We start from the raw sequence: 17,548 nt of genomic DNA on the forward strand, positions 1-17,548 counted from the left end.
CTCTAAGTGTAAAGTACACACCAGATTTTAAAGACCTACTACAGACAAAAAATATGAAAATACCTCATCAAAATAGTGATTACATATTGAAATTATAGTATTTTGTGGGTTTTTTAATAGGCAGGGATATGTGCGTTTTATTTTATTTTTGTGATAGTTTATTTTTTATTAATGGTGTACAATTATTTTACATCCTTGTTTGTTTTTTCACAATACAGTATTTCTCCCCTCTGGTGTGGTCACCATAGTTTTCCCATCACCGAAGCACTCATAGTCTTCCACCATAGTTCATTGTGCTCTCCACCCCTCTTGTCACCCTTCTTCCTCCCCACCCTGAAATTACAGTATTTTGAATCTACTGGATTATATAAAATATATTATTAAAATTAATGTCATTGGTTTCTTTTACTTTGGGGGGAGAGTGGCCAGTAGAAAGTTTAAAATTTCACACTTCACATATTTTATTGTATTTATATTGGACTGTTTGCTCCCGATTGCCCATTTAGCTGCATTTACATTATTAGGTAGCAGCCAAACTGAAGGAGGACTTGTCTCCTCTGCCAACCTATGGCATTTGCCATAGACTTCCCTAATCATCAGCCAAGATGGCCTTGAGTTCAGGGATTAGAGAGAATGGAGAGAGACAGGAGATGACTTCTATGCTCGTTGCTTTCTCCAGGAAGTACTCTCTCTGTCTTCCCCTTACCCCTAGTGGGATGGGAGCAAGTATAAAGAATGTGTGTTCCACAGGAGCTCTGTGCCTTGCTCCTCACCTGTCCTCATTCTTGCCATTGTCTGTGACACCTGGAAGGATGCCAAAGTAAAGAACAGAAGAATCCTTGTGTCCCAACTGAAGAGACCACCATAACTGCAGGGGCTTGTCATGTTTCTACTCTGAAGCTGTGTCCCTGCTTTATCACCTTCTGGAGCAGACGTAACCTCGAACATTTCACCTGCCTCAGGCCTAGGGCAATGGAAGTGAAAATTGGAAGCTTTTCTAAATAAGAAAAGGAAACAGTGATGATGCAATTTGTAACCCTTACAGGACTGCCTCCTTTAGCAAACCAGAATGTGAAATCTGGCTTTAGACAATGGATAATATGGAAGGCAATAGCATGTTTTGCAGAAAGTGTCCAAAGTAATCTAACAGGCAACCAACAGAGGCTTTCTACCCTCTAGGAACTATTAATTAAGCCAAGAGGCCATTAGACTGAGGTGACACTAATGTCATGGTGACCTATGCTAGCAAACTAAAGTTTAAGCCTGTAAATGCCTCAAGGTTATGAAGTCAAACCTAAGTACAACAATCACAAACAGCTTTAAGTCATGGGCAATCAAATAATTTCCTCTCTTTACTCCTGCACCTTCTCTGTGTCAGTCTTTTCCCAGTTCCTTTCAGCAGGGTGCTTCTAGCTACGTTTGATTTGGTGCTGCCCAAATCAAATGTATTTTTGCTCATACTCTTAATCTTTCTTATATGCTACAGTATAGTTAACTTCACTATACTTTACTTAACTTAAAGTTAAGTATACTTAAAGTTTACTATACTTAAAGTTAAGAAGACATACGACTCATCCCGTATATTCATGTCACTTTAGTTAGGAAGATCTCCCTTTTTCCCATCTGCTCAAATATGACTTATTCTTCAAGGCCTAGCTCAGATTCCCGCCTTCTCTCTGAGCCCTACACTGGTTACTCTGCATTTCCCAGCTCTACTAAGCAGCTGTATTACCTAGGACTGCACACACTATAGGCCTCCATTTTCAGTGAAGTGATTAAGTACATCAGTATATTTTACCTTGATGCCAGGTTCTAAGACTTGAATCAAGTGATTATTATTAACTGTTCTGATCAATTACCTATCACCATAGACAGAGATACACACACTGCTTTGCCAGTGATGCTTTAACCTCATTTCCAAAAAAACCAATCTGATGTGAAAAACATTTTATTTATAATTTCTTCTATTTACAGTGAATGTCATTACAATCATTCTTACAATAAATACAGAACTGCCAAACAGACCATTATCACAGTGGCTGAGACATAGGGGCAGAGGGGAGCTGCAGGTGACAGCTTCCCAAGAACCTGTCAGAAGACCTTCAGAGAGTTTAGTGAAGGGGAGAAGTATTTGAGGTCTGAATTTGAATTGAGATTAAATCGTCAATGCAGCAAAATCCTAGACTGTCTACTAGGAAACAGGTATACAGGTGTAAGTTTTTACTATTTTTACCAGATGATGCTAAAGAAAAGGAGCAAAGACAGTGGAGTTTTCCTGTTAATGAGAGGCAAAGGAAAGACCAGAAGCCAGAACCTTCCCTGTATCCCTCCCACAGCCTAAGCCTTGCTCTTGTTATCTCTACCTGCTGTGTGCCCAGAACAGGATGGGGCCCTCAGAGGTTGAGGGGTGAGTGTGGGGCACCAGGAATCATGCTACTGGATTTATTTAGTGGCCACTAATGTCAGTGGGATTAAGTGAGGACCTGAAGAAAAATCTCCCAGTTTCAAAGCTGGATACTCAGGAGTCCCATAAGGACTAGCAAGGAAGTAGACAGTGTTGATTCTTGGATCATTCTGTTTACCTCCCTGACTTTGTTTGGTCTCAGCCCTGGGGGCTGAGAGCCTGGCTACATTGAGGGGGACAGGGGCAAAAGAAATATCACTGTTTTCACCATCTAGTAAGTCTCCTTTTTTGTCAGTAGCCGTTGTGCCAGTTACAATGACCTCTCTGTTTTCTCACAAAACCTCTATTATAAAGTTGTAAAAGCCTTTCAAAGGATAGCTCCACTGCTCTGGAGATATTTATGTTGGTTTCTGATAGGCAAGTTTGGGCCAGAATCAAGAAAGCCTCATCTAAGTCACACTGCTCATTCATGAGGGCTATCCCTGTGTCATTTGAGCAGCACCAGGCGAGCCAGTGGTGAGGATGGGATGCCAGCCTGGGTTTGGGTGGCCGAGGTCTCATTGCCCACACATTTGAGTCCCCCTGGGTCACGTGTTACCCTGCCTAGCTATAGTGGGCTACAGAGACACAGGGCTGGCATGACTACAAAAAGTTGTGATCATGGAGAAGGAAGAGTCAGAGGGACAGTAGAAGAGTCAGAGTCAGAGGGACAGGAGAAGGAAAAAGATAAAGAAACCTATGCTTCAAGAGGACATTCCTTGCTGTCAAAATGAGACTATGAATCAGAAATCTCTGCACTAAGGTACTAGCCATGAGAGCCTGCAAGTGGGGGGGGCTCCCAGGGAACTAACTGTTTTCCATGGGGCTTTCTCATCCATGGGAGGAGAATTAAAAAGAAATTGGGTCTACTCAGAAACTGTCCTTGTGACCTGAGGGGAGGGGAGAAAACCAGGGAGAATCTTTGTAACATTCTATTATATTGGTCCCTAAATACCATGATGCCAGTCCCTGCACAGATAACTTTTATGGCTTGAAAATATATTTTAATTAAACAATAACTTGACATCCTCAAAGTCAGAGAAGTTAAATCCCAATTCTAGGTTAGCAATCGGGACATGGCAAAGGTGGCAGAAATAAACAGAGAAAGCCCTCTGAACATTGTGCTTCTGCCTGTTTCCTTGAGATTCAAAAGCAGTGTGGGTCGTCTCAGAACTCATGTGTACACTACAAGATAGGAACAGTATATTTTCAAGGAATAGTTGAGTTATTTATAAAAACTGTAAAATATAAAATATAACTGCCCCACTGACAGGAGGTTGTATTTGAGCTTAATATTCTATCCTTCTCATACTTATGGCATAACAACTTATGCTTCCAAAGTGAGACTCTTTCAAGACCTATATGTCTTCTCATTCTCTAAGGTCCATTCAGTGCTCTGACCCAAAGCACATGACTTGAAATGACTCTATTTTATGTCAACGTATAGCTCTTATTTTTTGAATAGCTTGATCCTTTGTGTATCAGTTCTTCCCTGCCACTGAGTCCCCAAGTTGTTAGGTCCAAGATTTTGTCATAGTAGAAGGAAATAAGAGGACAACAACAATCTCTTCCCTGAGAAAAGAAACTGAGTCTCAAAAGCAAAACTCAAGCCAAGAGTGCACATTCTGTTCTGAAAGCTTGGACAAGAAGCAGGATTTCCAGGACACTTAGAGTCATACTCAAGTCAACCGCTGGATGAAAATGTTTTCCAACCAATTACAACCCCCAGTGGGCAGGTTTGTTTATGTCCCCAAGACCCAAACCACTTAATAGTCCCATACAGATGAAGCAGACAACTCAGATCCCCACCTCCTGGGTGGAATCTTCCCATTCATGGGTTCTGGGGGCATGGTCATAGCTTCAGGCGCCCAGCTAAAGGCCCCCTGAAAGTCTGGGGTGTTTACAGGTTAAGCGCCAGAGAACACCTTTGGGTGTTACAAGTGTCCAGGGAGGCACGGTGTGTATGGTCCAAAGCATAATCCTTCCTTGGACACACCTAGAAGTGTTGGGACTTCAGGCATTGGTTTCAGTCTCTTTCCTGATGGCTGGTTTGTAAATGACTCCTTTGTTTTCACCTTTTTTGCTACTGGAACAGCAAGAACACACATGTTAGTCAAAGAAGAGAGCCAGAGAATAGCCAACTCAGTTATGGAATGAGGCAAGTTTTAAATTCCTTTCTTAGGGAACTTTCCCCCATTGTCTTAGTTTTAGGAGGGATTGCCCCCAAAAAAGGCATTAACCCAAATGGAACCTGTTCATTTTCTAACTGTACTCTTTTAACAGCTTATGATACTAGACCTATTTTGGAGATCATCTCATTACCACCCCCAAGTGGATTCAAACCTTAGATTCTGCAACTTTTTTTTTAATACTGGGAAAAATAGGTTTTAGGAAAACCCAAACATGAAATAAAAACATGAACAAAAAGCATTAATAGCTAATATAAGTGAGAAATCAGGTTTTCCCTCATTTCTTTTTGGATTCATCAGCAAAATATACATGTAAGAAAGAAGATAGCCTTCTGCTTGTACTTAGGCAAATAGGGGACAATACCTCCTCCCCCAAACTCAAGATACTTACCCAAGATTATTCAACTAATTGGCAGTGGCAGCAAGGCTGGCACACCTCCAACTCAGAGCCCCATGACCCTTGTCTCCAGCATTACATGTGACCAGGGGCAGTAGTGCTTGGAAACAGCACTTCGAGGCCCAATGTGGTACAGGTGATAGAAGCTGTATTTGTAGGCTGCCTTCTCAGACAGGTGAATCCTCACAGACACATGAGCCACCCATTCCTATTTTAAATCCAAACCAGCTCACCTCTTCTTCCTTCTGAAAAGCCAAATGGACACTGCTAGGACCACACAGACGCCGAGAATGCCAGCCAGGGCCACAGAAAGGATGATGCCTGGTGAAGAGGCAGTGAACATGCATTACCCTCCTCTCTTCCCCTTTGTCTCTTCCCACAGCACTTGGGCATGAAGTCAAGCGACAGCTGTGTAATCACACGCAGAGAAATTTAATTTCCCCATCTCTGCTCTCAGATTCTGGTCTTTGGCTCAGTGGATCTGATGTACTTAAAGTGGGCCTTTTGCAAATTGTAGTGATTCTCCAGCAGGGGTTCTCAAGTTTGCACCAGGATCATCTGAAGAGCTGATTTAACATGTAAATTATTTTTAAAAATCCAACTCTCAGAGACTTTGATTTAATCTGTTTGGAGTGGTGCACAGAAATAGACATTTTTACCAAACTCCTCTAGCTGGCACTGGTGCACCTGGTCCATGAGCCATACTCTGAGAAACCCTGGGTACAGAATTAGCACTCATTCCATATTTGCTTGCTAGATTTAAGGCCCATTGGGATGCCTTCTTATCAGTTTTGCCCCCAAATTCCATTGCAATCCTAAGCAGTCCAAAACAACCAAGAGCCCATTGGCAAGGTCAGCCAGCCAGTCACCCAACCTGCACACTGGGCTCAGGCATGGTTTTAGACAGTGGCCTCCTATCGTGGCCAACAGAAGGTCTTGGATAGGTTCAATATATACATGCAGTAGCGTGATTAGCTCATTCCATAGGGGAATATTTGATTGGCAGTTCAGCTTGGAATCAGATAGTCACTTAAGGGTAACAGTGAGAAGGGGGCCAGGAGCCACAGCGGTGGTACGGAGGAACAAAGAAGACAGATTGGAAGTACCATAGGCCCGGATCACACCAAGAATCACAGTGATTGCCCAGTGCAGCATGCACGGCCCAGTGGCCACATACCCAGACTGAATCCTGCGTAGGTAAGGTCTTGCACTTTATAGGAGAGGGGAAAAGATTGGAAATTAACTGAGTCAATGATGGTGGATTTGACTAGTGTGATGAGTGAAGCGCTATCTTTGGTTGGAGGTATGGGACATATACAGACCTTCTGGGGGTTGTTCACCCTTGGCTCTGGCGACTACCTGATAGGGTTGAAGAAGTTGCCCACCTAGGAAATTCATTTGGTGATCTGCCTTTCCAATGCTCCTTTATCACAGTAGTCTCCTTGCTAGGGCAAGGCTTCAGTTTGTAATACAGCAGAAGGCAAGGAAGGGTGAGGATCAGAGTCTATTTGAGCAAGTTGTTACCTGCTTCCTAGCAAGGAACCTGCCAGGTCCTGGCTGGCTGGGACTGGCAGAGCTTAACTGGAACCTGTCACCAGACTTCTCTTGCATAGCCTCCTAGTATTCTTGTTAGGATCTGGTTTTATTTTTGCTTTGTCCCCAGTGGATAAACTGGAAGAATTCCTTTATGATACCAGCCTTCCTTCTCTGCTACATGAAACCCAAGGATTGTGGCTTCTCCAGCAAGTTATTGTTGGGGATAAACAGGGTGAGTTAGGACTTTTCTCCCCAGCTCAGTGGAGCTGAAATAGTACCCGGTTATCAAAGGTGAAATCCCATAGTTAGTCTGCTAAGGACCTCTCTGGAGGAGGGTCATGTGTGAGTCCTTCTTGAGTAAGACAGGGGAGCCAGTCATGAAATCCCTGTGGGTCATGCTCAGCCTGCTTCCAGAGTCCAAGAGCTACTCCCCATTCTACCAATTGGGTCTTCCATCTAAAGAAAGTCTCTGTGTACACATACTCTAGTCTGGTGTTTTTCAATAGAAACTTTTAATTTGTGTGTGTGTGCAGGGTGGGGTGGGGTATGCTTGTTCCAGCTCACTTTGGAAGCCAGGGATATGCTTATGGTGGCTGAACAGCCCACACAGGAGAGCCACTGTGGTGGCTGAGACTCCAGGAGAAACCTGACCAAATGTGAGATGCCAGCAGAAGGCCAGGGATTCACCACTGAGGCACTTGACATGCCAGGGAACAAGATCTAAGAAATGCAGGGAGAGGTTTTGCTAACCCCTTTCTCTTCTCATATGTCCCAAGTCTGGCTGGCTCCCCTAGAACCGTCAGCCCTGTGTCCTTTCCCTATTGTCCTCTTCTGCCATCTCACATTGGTCCAAAAGCTGGACCCTGGTGGTTCCTGGTCTGGCCCCAGGCTGCTGTGAGGATATGCAGAACAAGTATGGAGAGGAGCTGTCCGCAACAGACAGGGTGGCCTGTTTTCTCTGCTCTTGCCAGGCAATTCTCTGGCTCTTGCCAGGAGTTGGCTCTCCTGGCCAATTCCCTGCCCTAGGCTGATTCTGTAACCTGAACACAAGGACTAGTGTGCAGCTTGGGGAGATGCTCAGGACATGAGACTTTCCCCTAAAGAGAACACTAAGTGTTTGTACAGCACATGCTCTGTTCCCTGCACAGCCTGCGGCCTCTGCACACTCTGATTGGTTGGTTTTTGTTGTTGTTGTTTAAGACCAGAGGTCTTGGTCATCAGGGTCTTAAAACAACAACAGGAAAAAACAAAACAAAACTATTCGTGATTTCTTTTCTACCCTTTTGATGAAATACACTTCTTCATTGTTCCTAAATTTCCAGATGCTCATGGTGCCATTCCAGTTCTTACCACATGAGACCTTATATAACTAGCATACCTAACCACTTCACTAGATCACCCCAAAAGCATAATTTCTAAAGTTGTCACTTTCATAGTCACCTCAGACATCCTGAGGGCCCTGCTCTGTGTCTGGAGGAGGTGCCCATCACCCTGTGGTCTTAGGGAGCTAAGCAAAACCTGTGGAGAACAAGGCCCCCTAGGAATGGAACTTTCTTAAGAGCATATGATCCAGTGTGGTGGCTTATCTAGGGGAGAGTCAGCTTTCCAGCTTCTCTGAGCTGTGCGCTCAGCTCTCTTAGACCCTGAAAACAACAGCCTAACTTAATTCAGGGCTCTTCACCTGGCTCCTTGATCCTAGACAACCACTTTGTCATCACCTAAATTGCCTCTTGGCAGTATTAAAATGCAACCAAGCAACCAGGAACACAAGGAAAGCCCCAGAGACCAGGAGAGATGCTTTACATACAAGACTTAGATGCAGAAAAACAAAGCAGCTTGGCTGAGCAAGCAAGAAGACCATGCATAAGGAAGTGGAACGGTGGCCAGGATGTCACTTCCTAAGAATCCGACCCCGCAGGAAGCCCAAGGCGGGAAGATGCTGATGGATGCCAGTCAAGATAGCACCAACCGGCACTGAAGTGGGGTTTCCCTGCAGAGCAGGACCCAGCCCACAGGGCTTGGGACCCACTAAGGCAGATGCTCAAGCACCTGGAACTAAAAGGGAAAAAAAAGGCAGGGATATTTCAGAGCCCAGGGTGCTGGCAGGACAACTGAAGAACTAGAGTTTGGAGAGAGAAGCCAAGCCTGCATCACAGCAGAGCCTCTGAGACACTGTAGAGAACAGGCATCAAAGATGGTGCAGAGATGGGTAGAGACAGAGAAGTTCATCTGTAGATTGAACAAAGAAATAGCTTGTTTCTGAATGGCGAATAAGACAAGCAGTTCCTACTGAACAACAATCCAACAGTCAGGAGAAACAGACAGGCTGGTTGACAGAGATGGTCCACAGAGCTGTGGGTGAGAATGTTATGAAGGGGCTCCTGAGCTGGTGGAAAGAGATGCACCCTATGCAGAAGTAGAGGGAGCTATTTTCTCTCCATAAAGTGCTCAAGTATACATCAATACGAGCAGAGGTAGAATAGATACAGATATACAGAACTCAGATATCACACACCTCACCTTCCTGGGTGAGACCTGCAGAGGAGGGGGGTGAGCTGCTTGTCACAGGTTATCGCTACCTGTTCTTGCTGAATCAGAAGCTGCATCTTCCTTCCACTGGCATCTTGCTGGACCGAGGGATGCTGGTTAACTGCTTTTGAGGTCTTCTGAAGCCTCAAGTGTAAACACAGCTTGCAGTTCCTGGAACAAGTCTAGCATTTTCTAGGTCTGTATGCAATTATGTTTATTCCAACAGAGTTTTTAATAAAAAGGAATATAATGCTTTTCCTTTCAAAGTATTATTTTAAAGTAAGGATTATTTTTGTAAGTGACATGTTACATAGTAATAGCATGTTTTTAACAGATTGTGGTCTTGTAAAGAGGGACAGAGGTTTTTATTTAGCAGGGATTTAATAGTTCAAGTACATAAAATCCAGTTTGGGGTGGTAAAAACTCTTATTATGCTTAATTCAAGTTACAGACTCAAGTAACTGAAATGCCAGTCCTCTCTTTGGATGATACTTTGGTAAAGAAAGCAGGAAAAATGCTCTCCACAACCACAGACCCTAATTATCTTTGGAGGACAGTAGGTAGTTTTCTTGATTAATATTGTGCAACTCAATGAAGAAATCATTTCTATAGATATGCCACTAGATTACTTGAGAGAACTAGGTTTCTACCACCAGTTCTTTGCCCTTCAGACTACAGGGATACAGGTCCAGAAGTGAAGGTCACCCTGCTGTGAGGGGCTCCATCCTGGGGCAGTTGGCAGGGACCAGTGCCAGCACTGGTGCCCTACTCTCAGCTCCCTCTGGCCAGGCTGGATGCGCTGGAGGGATGGTGGGTGGTGGGCCTGCAGTCTTTGATCCCTCAGGCCAGCACAACACAAAGCTCAGCAGCATCTCTAGGTAACTCTCTCCAGACCTTAAAAAGTTTTGATCTTTAATTTCTCTTAAACAAATGGATTGATGTAACACTGTTGGCAAACAAAGCAAAATGAGGCTTAATAAAAGTAAAATCTGATAACTGGCCAGGCTCATATTCAAATTATTCTGCAGGAAAGACACAGGTGAGCAGAGAGGAAGGGGGACAGGTCAGTTACATTCTTTCCACAAACTTGTAATGAGCACCAGGTACCATGCCAGGCACAAAAAGTGAGTAAGAGGCCAGTCATTCCTGTCCTCAAGGGGCTTATAATATCTGGATAATAAAGATATATTTTTCCCTTTATTTTTTTCTGTCTGGTGACAAATCATTGCCTTGTGGTATGCTCAGATTCATAACAGAAATGAGCAAGTTGTTTTGCTGCATCGGAGGAGATTGTAAGTCACCTCATGGCAATAGGAAAGCCGCCCAACAGGATGTCATTAGAGTTGGGGTCTTGAAAGAATTTTACTGGTGGAAGAGGGAGAGGGGGACCCCCTTCCCCAACAAAGGGGACAGTGTGTGCAAAAGCCAGCAGTATGCACACTTGAAAGTACCTGCTGTGTAAGGAGTGCTGGGCAGGGCACAGGTGGGTGCCATGGAGAGACGATGCCACCTTTCCATTGAGTGGTCCCAGCTTTCTACCTGAGGCCTTTTCCTGAACATAGTCTGCTCTGTGCCAACGGCTTGTTGTTAGGAACAAGATAACATCCACAATGGGGTTTTCTGTTCTTCATAGAGCCTGACCCAGGGTGCACTCAGGAAATATGGACTGTTGAGTTGTGGTCGAGAAAGGAACTTCACTTCTTAGCACATCTCACAATTGCTCTTGACTATTCAATCCCATGTCCAGGAGGAAATTAGAAGGTGGGAACTCCTCTTTCACTTGGGTACTTGGAAGAACTGATGATACTTTCCCATATAATAGAATTTATTTATAAAAAGAAACTTTTAGAAGTACAAAGTCAAGTACTACAAAGGATGCATTCTATTCTCAAAAAATAAGATAATTAGCCATCTTAGCTGTTGTAGGATTATTCTCTCTCTCTTTTTAAAAGGTTTTATAAAATAACCTAAGGTCACTCAGGGTCTAGCATATTCTAATCATGCACACCTCTGCCATGAGCAAGAGCCTATCATTCTATGGTAGGTCTATGCCCAGTGCTCTCAACTGAGTTCTCTGCTACAGGCTCTGCAGCCGATCACCAGCAGTTGCTCAGCTCAAGCTTTTGACTTCCTCTTGTACCCCAAGTTTCCCTTGCCCTGGCATGCTGGAAATAGGGTTAAATAACAGTGTTTAGGTTTGATGGGCTCTTAATTTCTTGCCTTATCAGCTTTTGGACCAAGTGTTGGCATTATTGGCTAGAGATTAACTATGAATTAGGCCCCTGGACTATAAATCTACCCCTGATGTATTTTTCCCTCCTCATGTGGAGCATCTGATTTCCTGTGAGAACTGAACTGGTCCCAGGAGTGTTCCCTCTCTCTGAGGTTCCATCTTGAGTACAATGAGTCTTGTTTTCTCTCTTTAGTTCAAATCTACTATCTATGCCACTTGGAAGGGGTACTTTTTTCATCTCCCCCTAAAAAGTAGGCTTTTTAACCAAGGGCAACAAGAAATATGCAAGAGAGAAAAACTTGTACAAAGGAAGGGGACAGTATGATGAGGGGACTCTGAAAAAAGTTGCTGCCTCACAGTCATGTGGTCCCTGATAAAAGTATATACTTTGCTGATCCAGATAGGTCTCTTAAAGGCAGATAGTTCTTGCTCATCTCTCTTAGCCTTGGATGTACTCAGTTTTACAAAAAATATAAACTGAAATTCTAAAGAAAGATAGGGTTTGTTTGTTCTACTTTAGTCACTTACTGTTTCAGGGGTAACCATCCCCAGACTGAAAATTTCATGTTGTAATAGAATAAAGACCAGGACATGTGATTTAAAATTCTAGAACTCCTTGACATAAGTGGGCCAAAGAATATCAGTGTACCATCCCTGGGACAGTGGCTCTCAACCTGGGGCAATTTTGCCCCTCCTCCCCTGGAGACAATTAGGTAGTATCTGGAGATATTTTGGGCTGTCACAGTGCAGGGATGCTCCCTAGCATCCAGTGGGTCGAGGCCAGGGATGGCACTAAACATCCGAGGTGCACAGGATAATCCCCAGATATCAATAGTACCAAAACTGAGACACTGTGCCTTAGGGTAAAGTTTAGCTGGATTATATACCCTTCAAGAATAGAAGGGTAGGGCCTCCCTGGTGGCACAGGCGGTTGAGCGCAGCGCTGTGAAGCCGTCCGCAGCCTCTGCAGTGGGGCAATCCACATGGCGCAGCAGACCTCTCCTGTCTCTCCTGCTGCTCCCCTCAGCAGTGTATTTCAGTCAGTCTGCCTGTTCTGTTCCCCACTCTGTCTCTGGTAAATCCTCTCACCCTCCCGCACATCTGGCCTATACCCCGGTTCTTGTATAAATAAAATAAGTCTTAAAAAAACAAGTGGAAGAAAAAAGAATAGAAGGGTATTCTATTCTAAAGAATTAGGTCCTTTTCTAAGCTCCATTGAGGAAAAGTAGGTTCAAATGAAACAATCTGGTCCTAATTGTCTAGATTTGGTTAAACCTCAGATTTTCCTATCAAAGTTCATGCATTTTCTCTTCTTAACATTAGAGGATTTCCTCAACATTACTTTTCTCCTGGCAGAATTTTCTGACTCCATAGTTCCTGTTAAGTTTTAGAGAAAACCCTCGATAAGCCAGGCCATAATTCCAAACATGCCTCAGTAGAAGACTACAAATAATCTAGTTCAAACTGCTCCAGGTTCAGGCTGATGGCAGGCCTCCCCTATCAACATGAAACAGCATGTTACAGCCTCAGGCCGGCTCCAGGTCTGTGTGGAGGGCCCTGTGGATGCAGGGGTGATGAGTCCATCTTATTGCTCCCTGAGAAACCACCCCATTTGCTGTCTATGAGGCAGTGAGAGGGGGGTGATAATTCTGGCCAAGTTTCTAGAATCAGCCTCCAAGTGAACACACTTGCCTTGGACTGCCATGGCTTCTCACTGGCAGGAAAGAGCTAGGTCCAACCTGGGCTCTTGGTAGCAGCAGTTCTGGGCAAGCTTCATAGGAGGGGCAGCGGCAAAGCTACACTTGGGCTTTGATCTTGATGTTTTAAGCCAGGGTCAGTCTGGAGGCTTCTGCTTAGAGGCCCAGCCCCCACCCCTCCCAGGTTCCCTGCCAGACTGGGAGGGTCTAGGAAGCGCTCTGCTGCAAGCCTAACTGCACTGCCCACTCTGTAAGCACCAACTTAGACCTCAGCAGGTCTAAGAAGATGGCTAATTATTCCGAATGCCACAGTCCATCATTACACGTGGGGGTTACTTTTAGATGTCAGAATCAAGTTCCTGCATGGTTTCTTCTGATCCTCTGTAACTGCCCTCAAACACTGTCCCTGCAATGTAAAGTCAGGATGGGCAGTTGTTAGTGTCCACTTAGATTCACAACAGGTTAGCACTGCAAGGCCGTTAGCTCGCCTAGTCCAATTTGTCATTTTATAGCTGAGGAAATCAAGACCAAAGGGGAACATGATTTGCTTACATCAGCCAGCCAGGAGAAAACAAAGTAAGACCTTGAACTTAGGTCTCCTGACCCAGAGAGAAAATTTGTCACCCTATCCTCTGTGGCTTGTATAGACTGGCTCAGAAAACAGGGCTGTTTATTATCCTTGAATCACAGGCAGAATTCTAGCTGATCTATCTGGATAAAGTCCCTTCCCTTATCTCTGGCAGAGTTAATTGTATTTAAGAGTTGTAGTATTTCCATTTAACCCTTGATGACTACATACTCCATTTGGAAGAGTGGGAAAAAAGAAAGTTATATTTAGAATAGATCACAGAAGGATAATCATGTCCATTGAAAGCGTTTCTCAATTTTTAGGAAAGGCCATTTTTCACAGATTCCATTTTCAGACTGGGAAACTGAGGAAAAGTTTGGTGTGCCAAGTGCTTAGCCAGTTCTTGATTAAATAACTGACGGAGAAGGACATCATTCCGACCACATGTGCAGGCCAGTTCAGAAGGGCATGTTTCTAAAGGTTTCTGGCAAGAGCCTTGAAATACAACCTCTATACATTCCACTAAGCTTAGTAAGTGATAGTTATAATCTCACATAGTAAGAAAGGGAGAGAAAAGGTGTGCCGGGTGAGAGGAAGAGAGTAGATTCTCTGACACATGGGGCATTGGGATCACTTTAACATGAACACCTGGACCAGCTGAGTCCACTAATGATATGAGGGAACGAAGTGGAACTCCCACAGATGTACCCTCCTTCTGACCACTCAAAATTCCCAACTTGAGAACAGCTCAAGAATCTACAGTGAAAACCTTTTGTCTCTGAAGAGACAAAAGGAGGGTATGGACACTTAAGGGTACCCCCTTACCACTTCTCCACCCCCTGCTCCAGCAGTGTCAGTGTAGGTACTGAAAAAAGTACAGATGTTAAATGTCCTTCTGTGGAAATATGGCAACAGATTTAAGAGTAGGAACTGAGCCTTCATAACATTAGGAACAAAGTAAACTATTAAGACTCATTCAATATAGGTCCTGTGTGCCTGTGCTCCTGCAGGTTCCAAAGAGGTTAGACAAAACACAATGATAAAGATGCTTTCTTGCTTGATGGGCCTTGCTACCTCACACCATAAACTGCTGTGGCCACGGACATGAATTATGCCCATTTTCTAAAGTCTCACAAGGAGTATCCCTGGATGTCTGTGGTGCTATCAATCACCTGGCAAGGCCTTAAGGCCTTGAGAGCCTAGAGAGCCTATTGAGAGAAACCTAGAGAAAGAGAAGTGAGAAGTTGGGTCTCATGAAGAGGGTCCTACCTATAATATGTCTTAGGAGGAGGGGTAGTTCTCCAGAACAGAGAGGTTCCCAGAACATCCTCTCTTCCCCATCTCTGGGATACTCCCAGACTTAATGAGGGTGCTGCTAATCCATGGACCTGGAAGCCCTGGCTTGTGCTTACTGGCAAAGGCCCAGAAAATTCAAGAACAGTGAAGAAGAATCCAAATAAGCTCCAACACAATGGCTCTTTACCTACCCTGTTCCCCTTAGCAGTCAGAGAGCTCTTAATTAATCTCCTAAGGACATCAGTGACAAAGACCAAGAGCAAGGTATCTGACTTTATGTGAAACAGGTCTCTTGACACCACACTTCCCACAAACATTACATTCCCTCACCTTGTTGGAAGGAGACGTACACCAGCCTCTCATCAAACTTCTGGACCCGCCGGAAGTTGTTGACCATTTCTCTGGGGGATGGGTCATCCATGTGTGTGCAGTACAGAGCTGTTTCCAAAGCCAGCAGCTGGAGGGTAGCAGAGAGGGAGACAGAAAACATATCTGGCAGGCAGAGTGATAATGCTCCCTTCCCTGGCCTCAAAGGGGAAGAGAGCTGCCAGCTCTTACTTCTCAGATTTGGGGAAAGCATCTGGAACCATCCTTTATGGTAGTTGGTGGGAGACACACCAGAAAGGAGTGGGAAAGCTCCCCTCTGCTATTGTTATCTGGGTGATTGGACACCCAAGCTGGGGCTGTCTTCCTACCTCTGCAGGCTCCTAGGAAGTTCAGCTCCTGACTATTCCTGAAAGATTTCTGCCTTACAAGGAAGGAAACCCGAGGTAGGGAGGGATCCTGAAACTCACAGAAACTGTGTCCCCCTCATGAGTCTCAATTGGATCCTAAGTCTAAATCAGAGAGACATGAGGGCTTGTTCTGCTGGTCCCATCAAAAGGAATAAAAGGAGGGAGTCAAGAGTTTCACAGATCATCTGACTAGTTCCATGGAATTTTCATACTCCCACATAAATTATATAATCTGTTTCCAAGGCAGTTTGTGGCTTAGGATGTTATTGCTTCCCCTCACATTTCATCTCTTGATTCATAAGTCTTTATTCCTGTCCGCCTACTTGCTGCCATATACCTAGATTACTCAGATCAGAATCTCATAGTGAAAAAGAAGGAGCGATAGTGAGGGAGGGCTATACTGGACTCATGAAGAGAAGTTGTTGGGTGGAGTCAGGCCTGAGTCACTGGCCCTGTCTCCTAACAGTCATTTTTCTTCTTGATAAATTTAGGCTGGGGAGTAGAGGCTGTGCCCTGCAATTCAGAAGACCTCACTTTGGGTCTTAGTTTTGTCATTAACCAGAGGGTGATCCTCAATTCATTTATCCTCACTTTCAACATCGGTAAAATGAGAGAGCTAGAGAGGATCACTAAGGATTTGGTTTCCCCACTTGTACATTAGACTGTGAGCTTCTTGTGGGCAGAGGCCCTCAGTCATAGCTGCAACTGCACCTTCCTGGTTTGTGAAACACTTTAACATGACCCTGTCTTTATTCTGCCCCTGTAAAGGAACCATGCTTTTCTGCCTGGGAGGTGAACAACAAGAGGGATAAATTAGGAAATTCAGCTTATCAATTCTTTTAAAAGACCCGTGGAGACAGGTTCATTTTCTTAGCCTGACTTGATAGCTCCACTTTTGAAATTCAGCACTGTAGAGTGCTTCCAGGCACCTATGATATTTGGAGAGGTTTTGAATTCTATGTGGGGAAATCAAGTCGTTGATTAGGATATGGGTGATGGTAGGGACCAGGGTACCACAAGGTCTCTGACTTAGATTATAAGACAGTTACCTGCTCCTGGGAAATTTGCACAGGATTCCTGAAGACTGTCCAGAGCACAGTGGGGTGGCAAGGAGGTGTGGTTAGGGACCCTTTGTAGCGGTAGTACTCATTAGGCCTCTCAGGAAGCAATTCTTCAATGCTGAAACCTGGAATGAACACTTCTTGGCCTGGAAAGATATGTTGGGAGATGGAGTCATCTTCATTCCCTGTGTCTAAGGTGCAGCTTAGCATGGTGATTGAATCTGGAAACATGAACTCGCCCTTTTCTGACCCAAGGACCTGCATGCTAGATTCAATTTTCTTCCGGTTACGTGAGGGTGACTGGAAACAGGGTAAATAAGCATTCTCACCTTTGTACTTTACATCTTGAAGGTAACGGAAGATCTTGTCATATGATGGATTGAAGAGGCCCATCTGCAACAAAGATGGGGTGGGTTGAACTCAATTCTATAGGCTGAGCCTGGATTGACAATTACTAATGGCAGGACTCAGCTGGGGGTATGCCAAAGTCCTCCTGAAGGATGCACTTTGCTGGGGCAATTGCAATTGATCACTAGGCTGGTAGAGGATTGGAGAGTCAAATAATGCCCACTTGACTCTCAGGACATCCTGTTTCTAGTTCAAGGCATTGGGCCTTGAGTGTTCCAGTTCTGAAAAATTACCCTCCACCCGCCACATCTTATCCCCTGGGAAGTTCCATGCAACAAGGCTGGAAACGGGCTCATTTCTTCAATGTCACATTTCTGGAGCCCAGCCACAGGAAGTGCTGCCTCCAAGCCAAGAGAGGGATCCTTATGGTGGATGACTTCCAGCTCCGGGAAGAAGGCAGAGTCAGTACAGGAACAGCTTATTACCAGAGCCTTGCACACCCAATAGACTGGTGTGC

The 17,548-nt window shown here is 44.6% G+C and overlaps 1 protein-coding gene across 2 annotated transcripts in view; it reads right to left on the reverse strand.

Moving 5' to 3' along the window:
• Positions 1-4,456: 4,456 nt before the first annotated feature.
• The window catches only part of CA12 (carbonic anhydrase 12), a gene marked incomplete at its 3' end in the record, with an annotated part of 47,187 nt that continues 34,095 nt past the window's right edge, over positions 4,457-17,548 (reverse strand). The window contains exons 6-11 of one of the 2 annotated variants that reach the window (XM_084241279.1): positions 17,013-17,076; positions 16,672-16,829; positions 15,219-15,345; positions 6,207-6,239; positions 5,263-5,350; positions 4,457-4,526 (exon numbers count right to left, since the gene is read on the reverse strand). In XM_084241279.1, coding sequence (XP_084097405.1) covers positions 4,457-4,526; positions 5,263-5,350; positions 6,207-6,239; positions 15,219-15,345; positions 16,672-16,829; positions 17,013-17,076 — 540 coding nt within the window. The remainder of the gene's footprint in view (positions 4,527-5,262; positions 5,351-6,206; positions 6,240-15,218; positions 15,346-16,671; positions 16,830-17,012; positions 17,077-17,548) is intronic. The other variant, XM_084241280.1, reaches the window with a different exon arrangement.

This window comes from Talpa europaea, assembly GCF_964194135.1.
Source record: "Talpa europaea genome assembly, chromosome: 8".
Taxonomy (NCBI): Eukaryota; Metazoa; Chordata; class Mammalia; order Eulipotyphla; family Talpidae; genus Talpa; species Talpa europaea.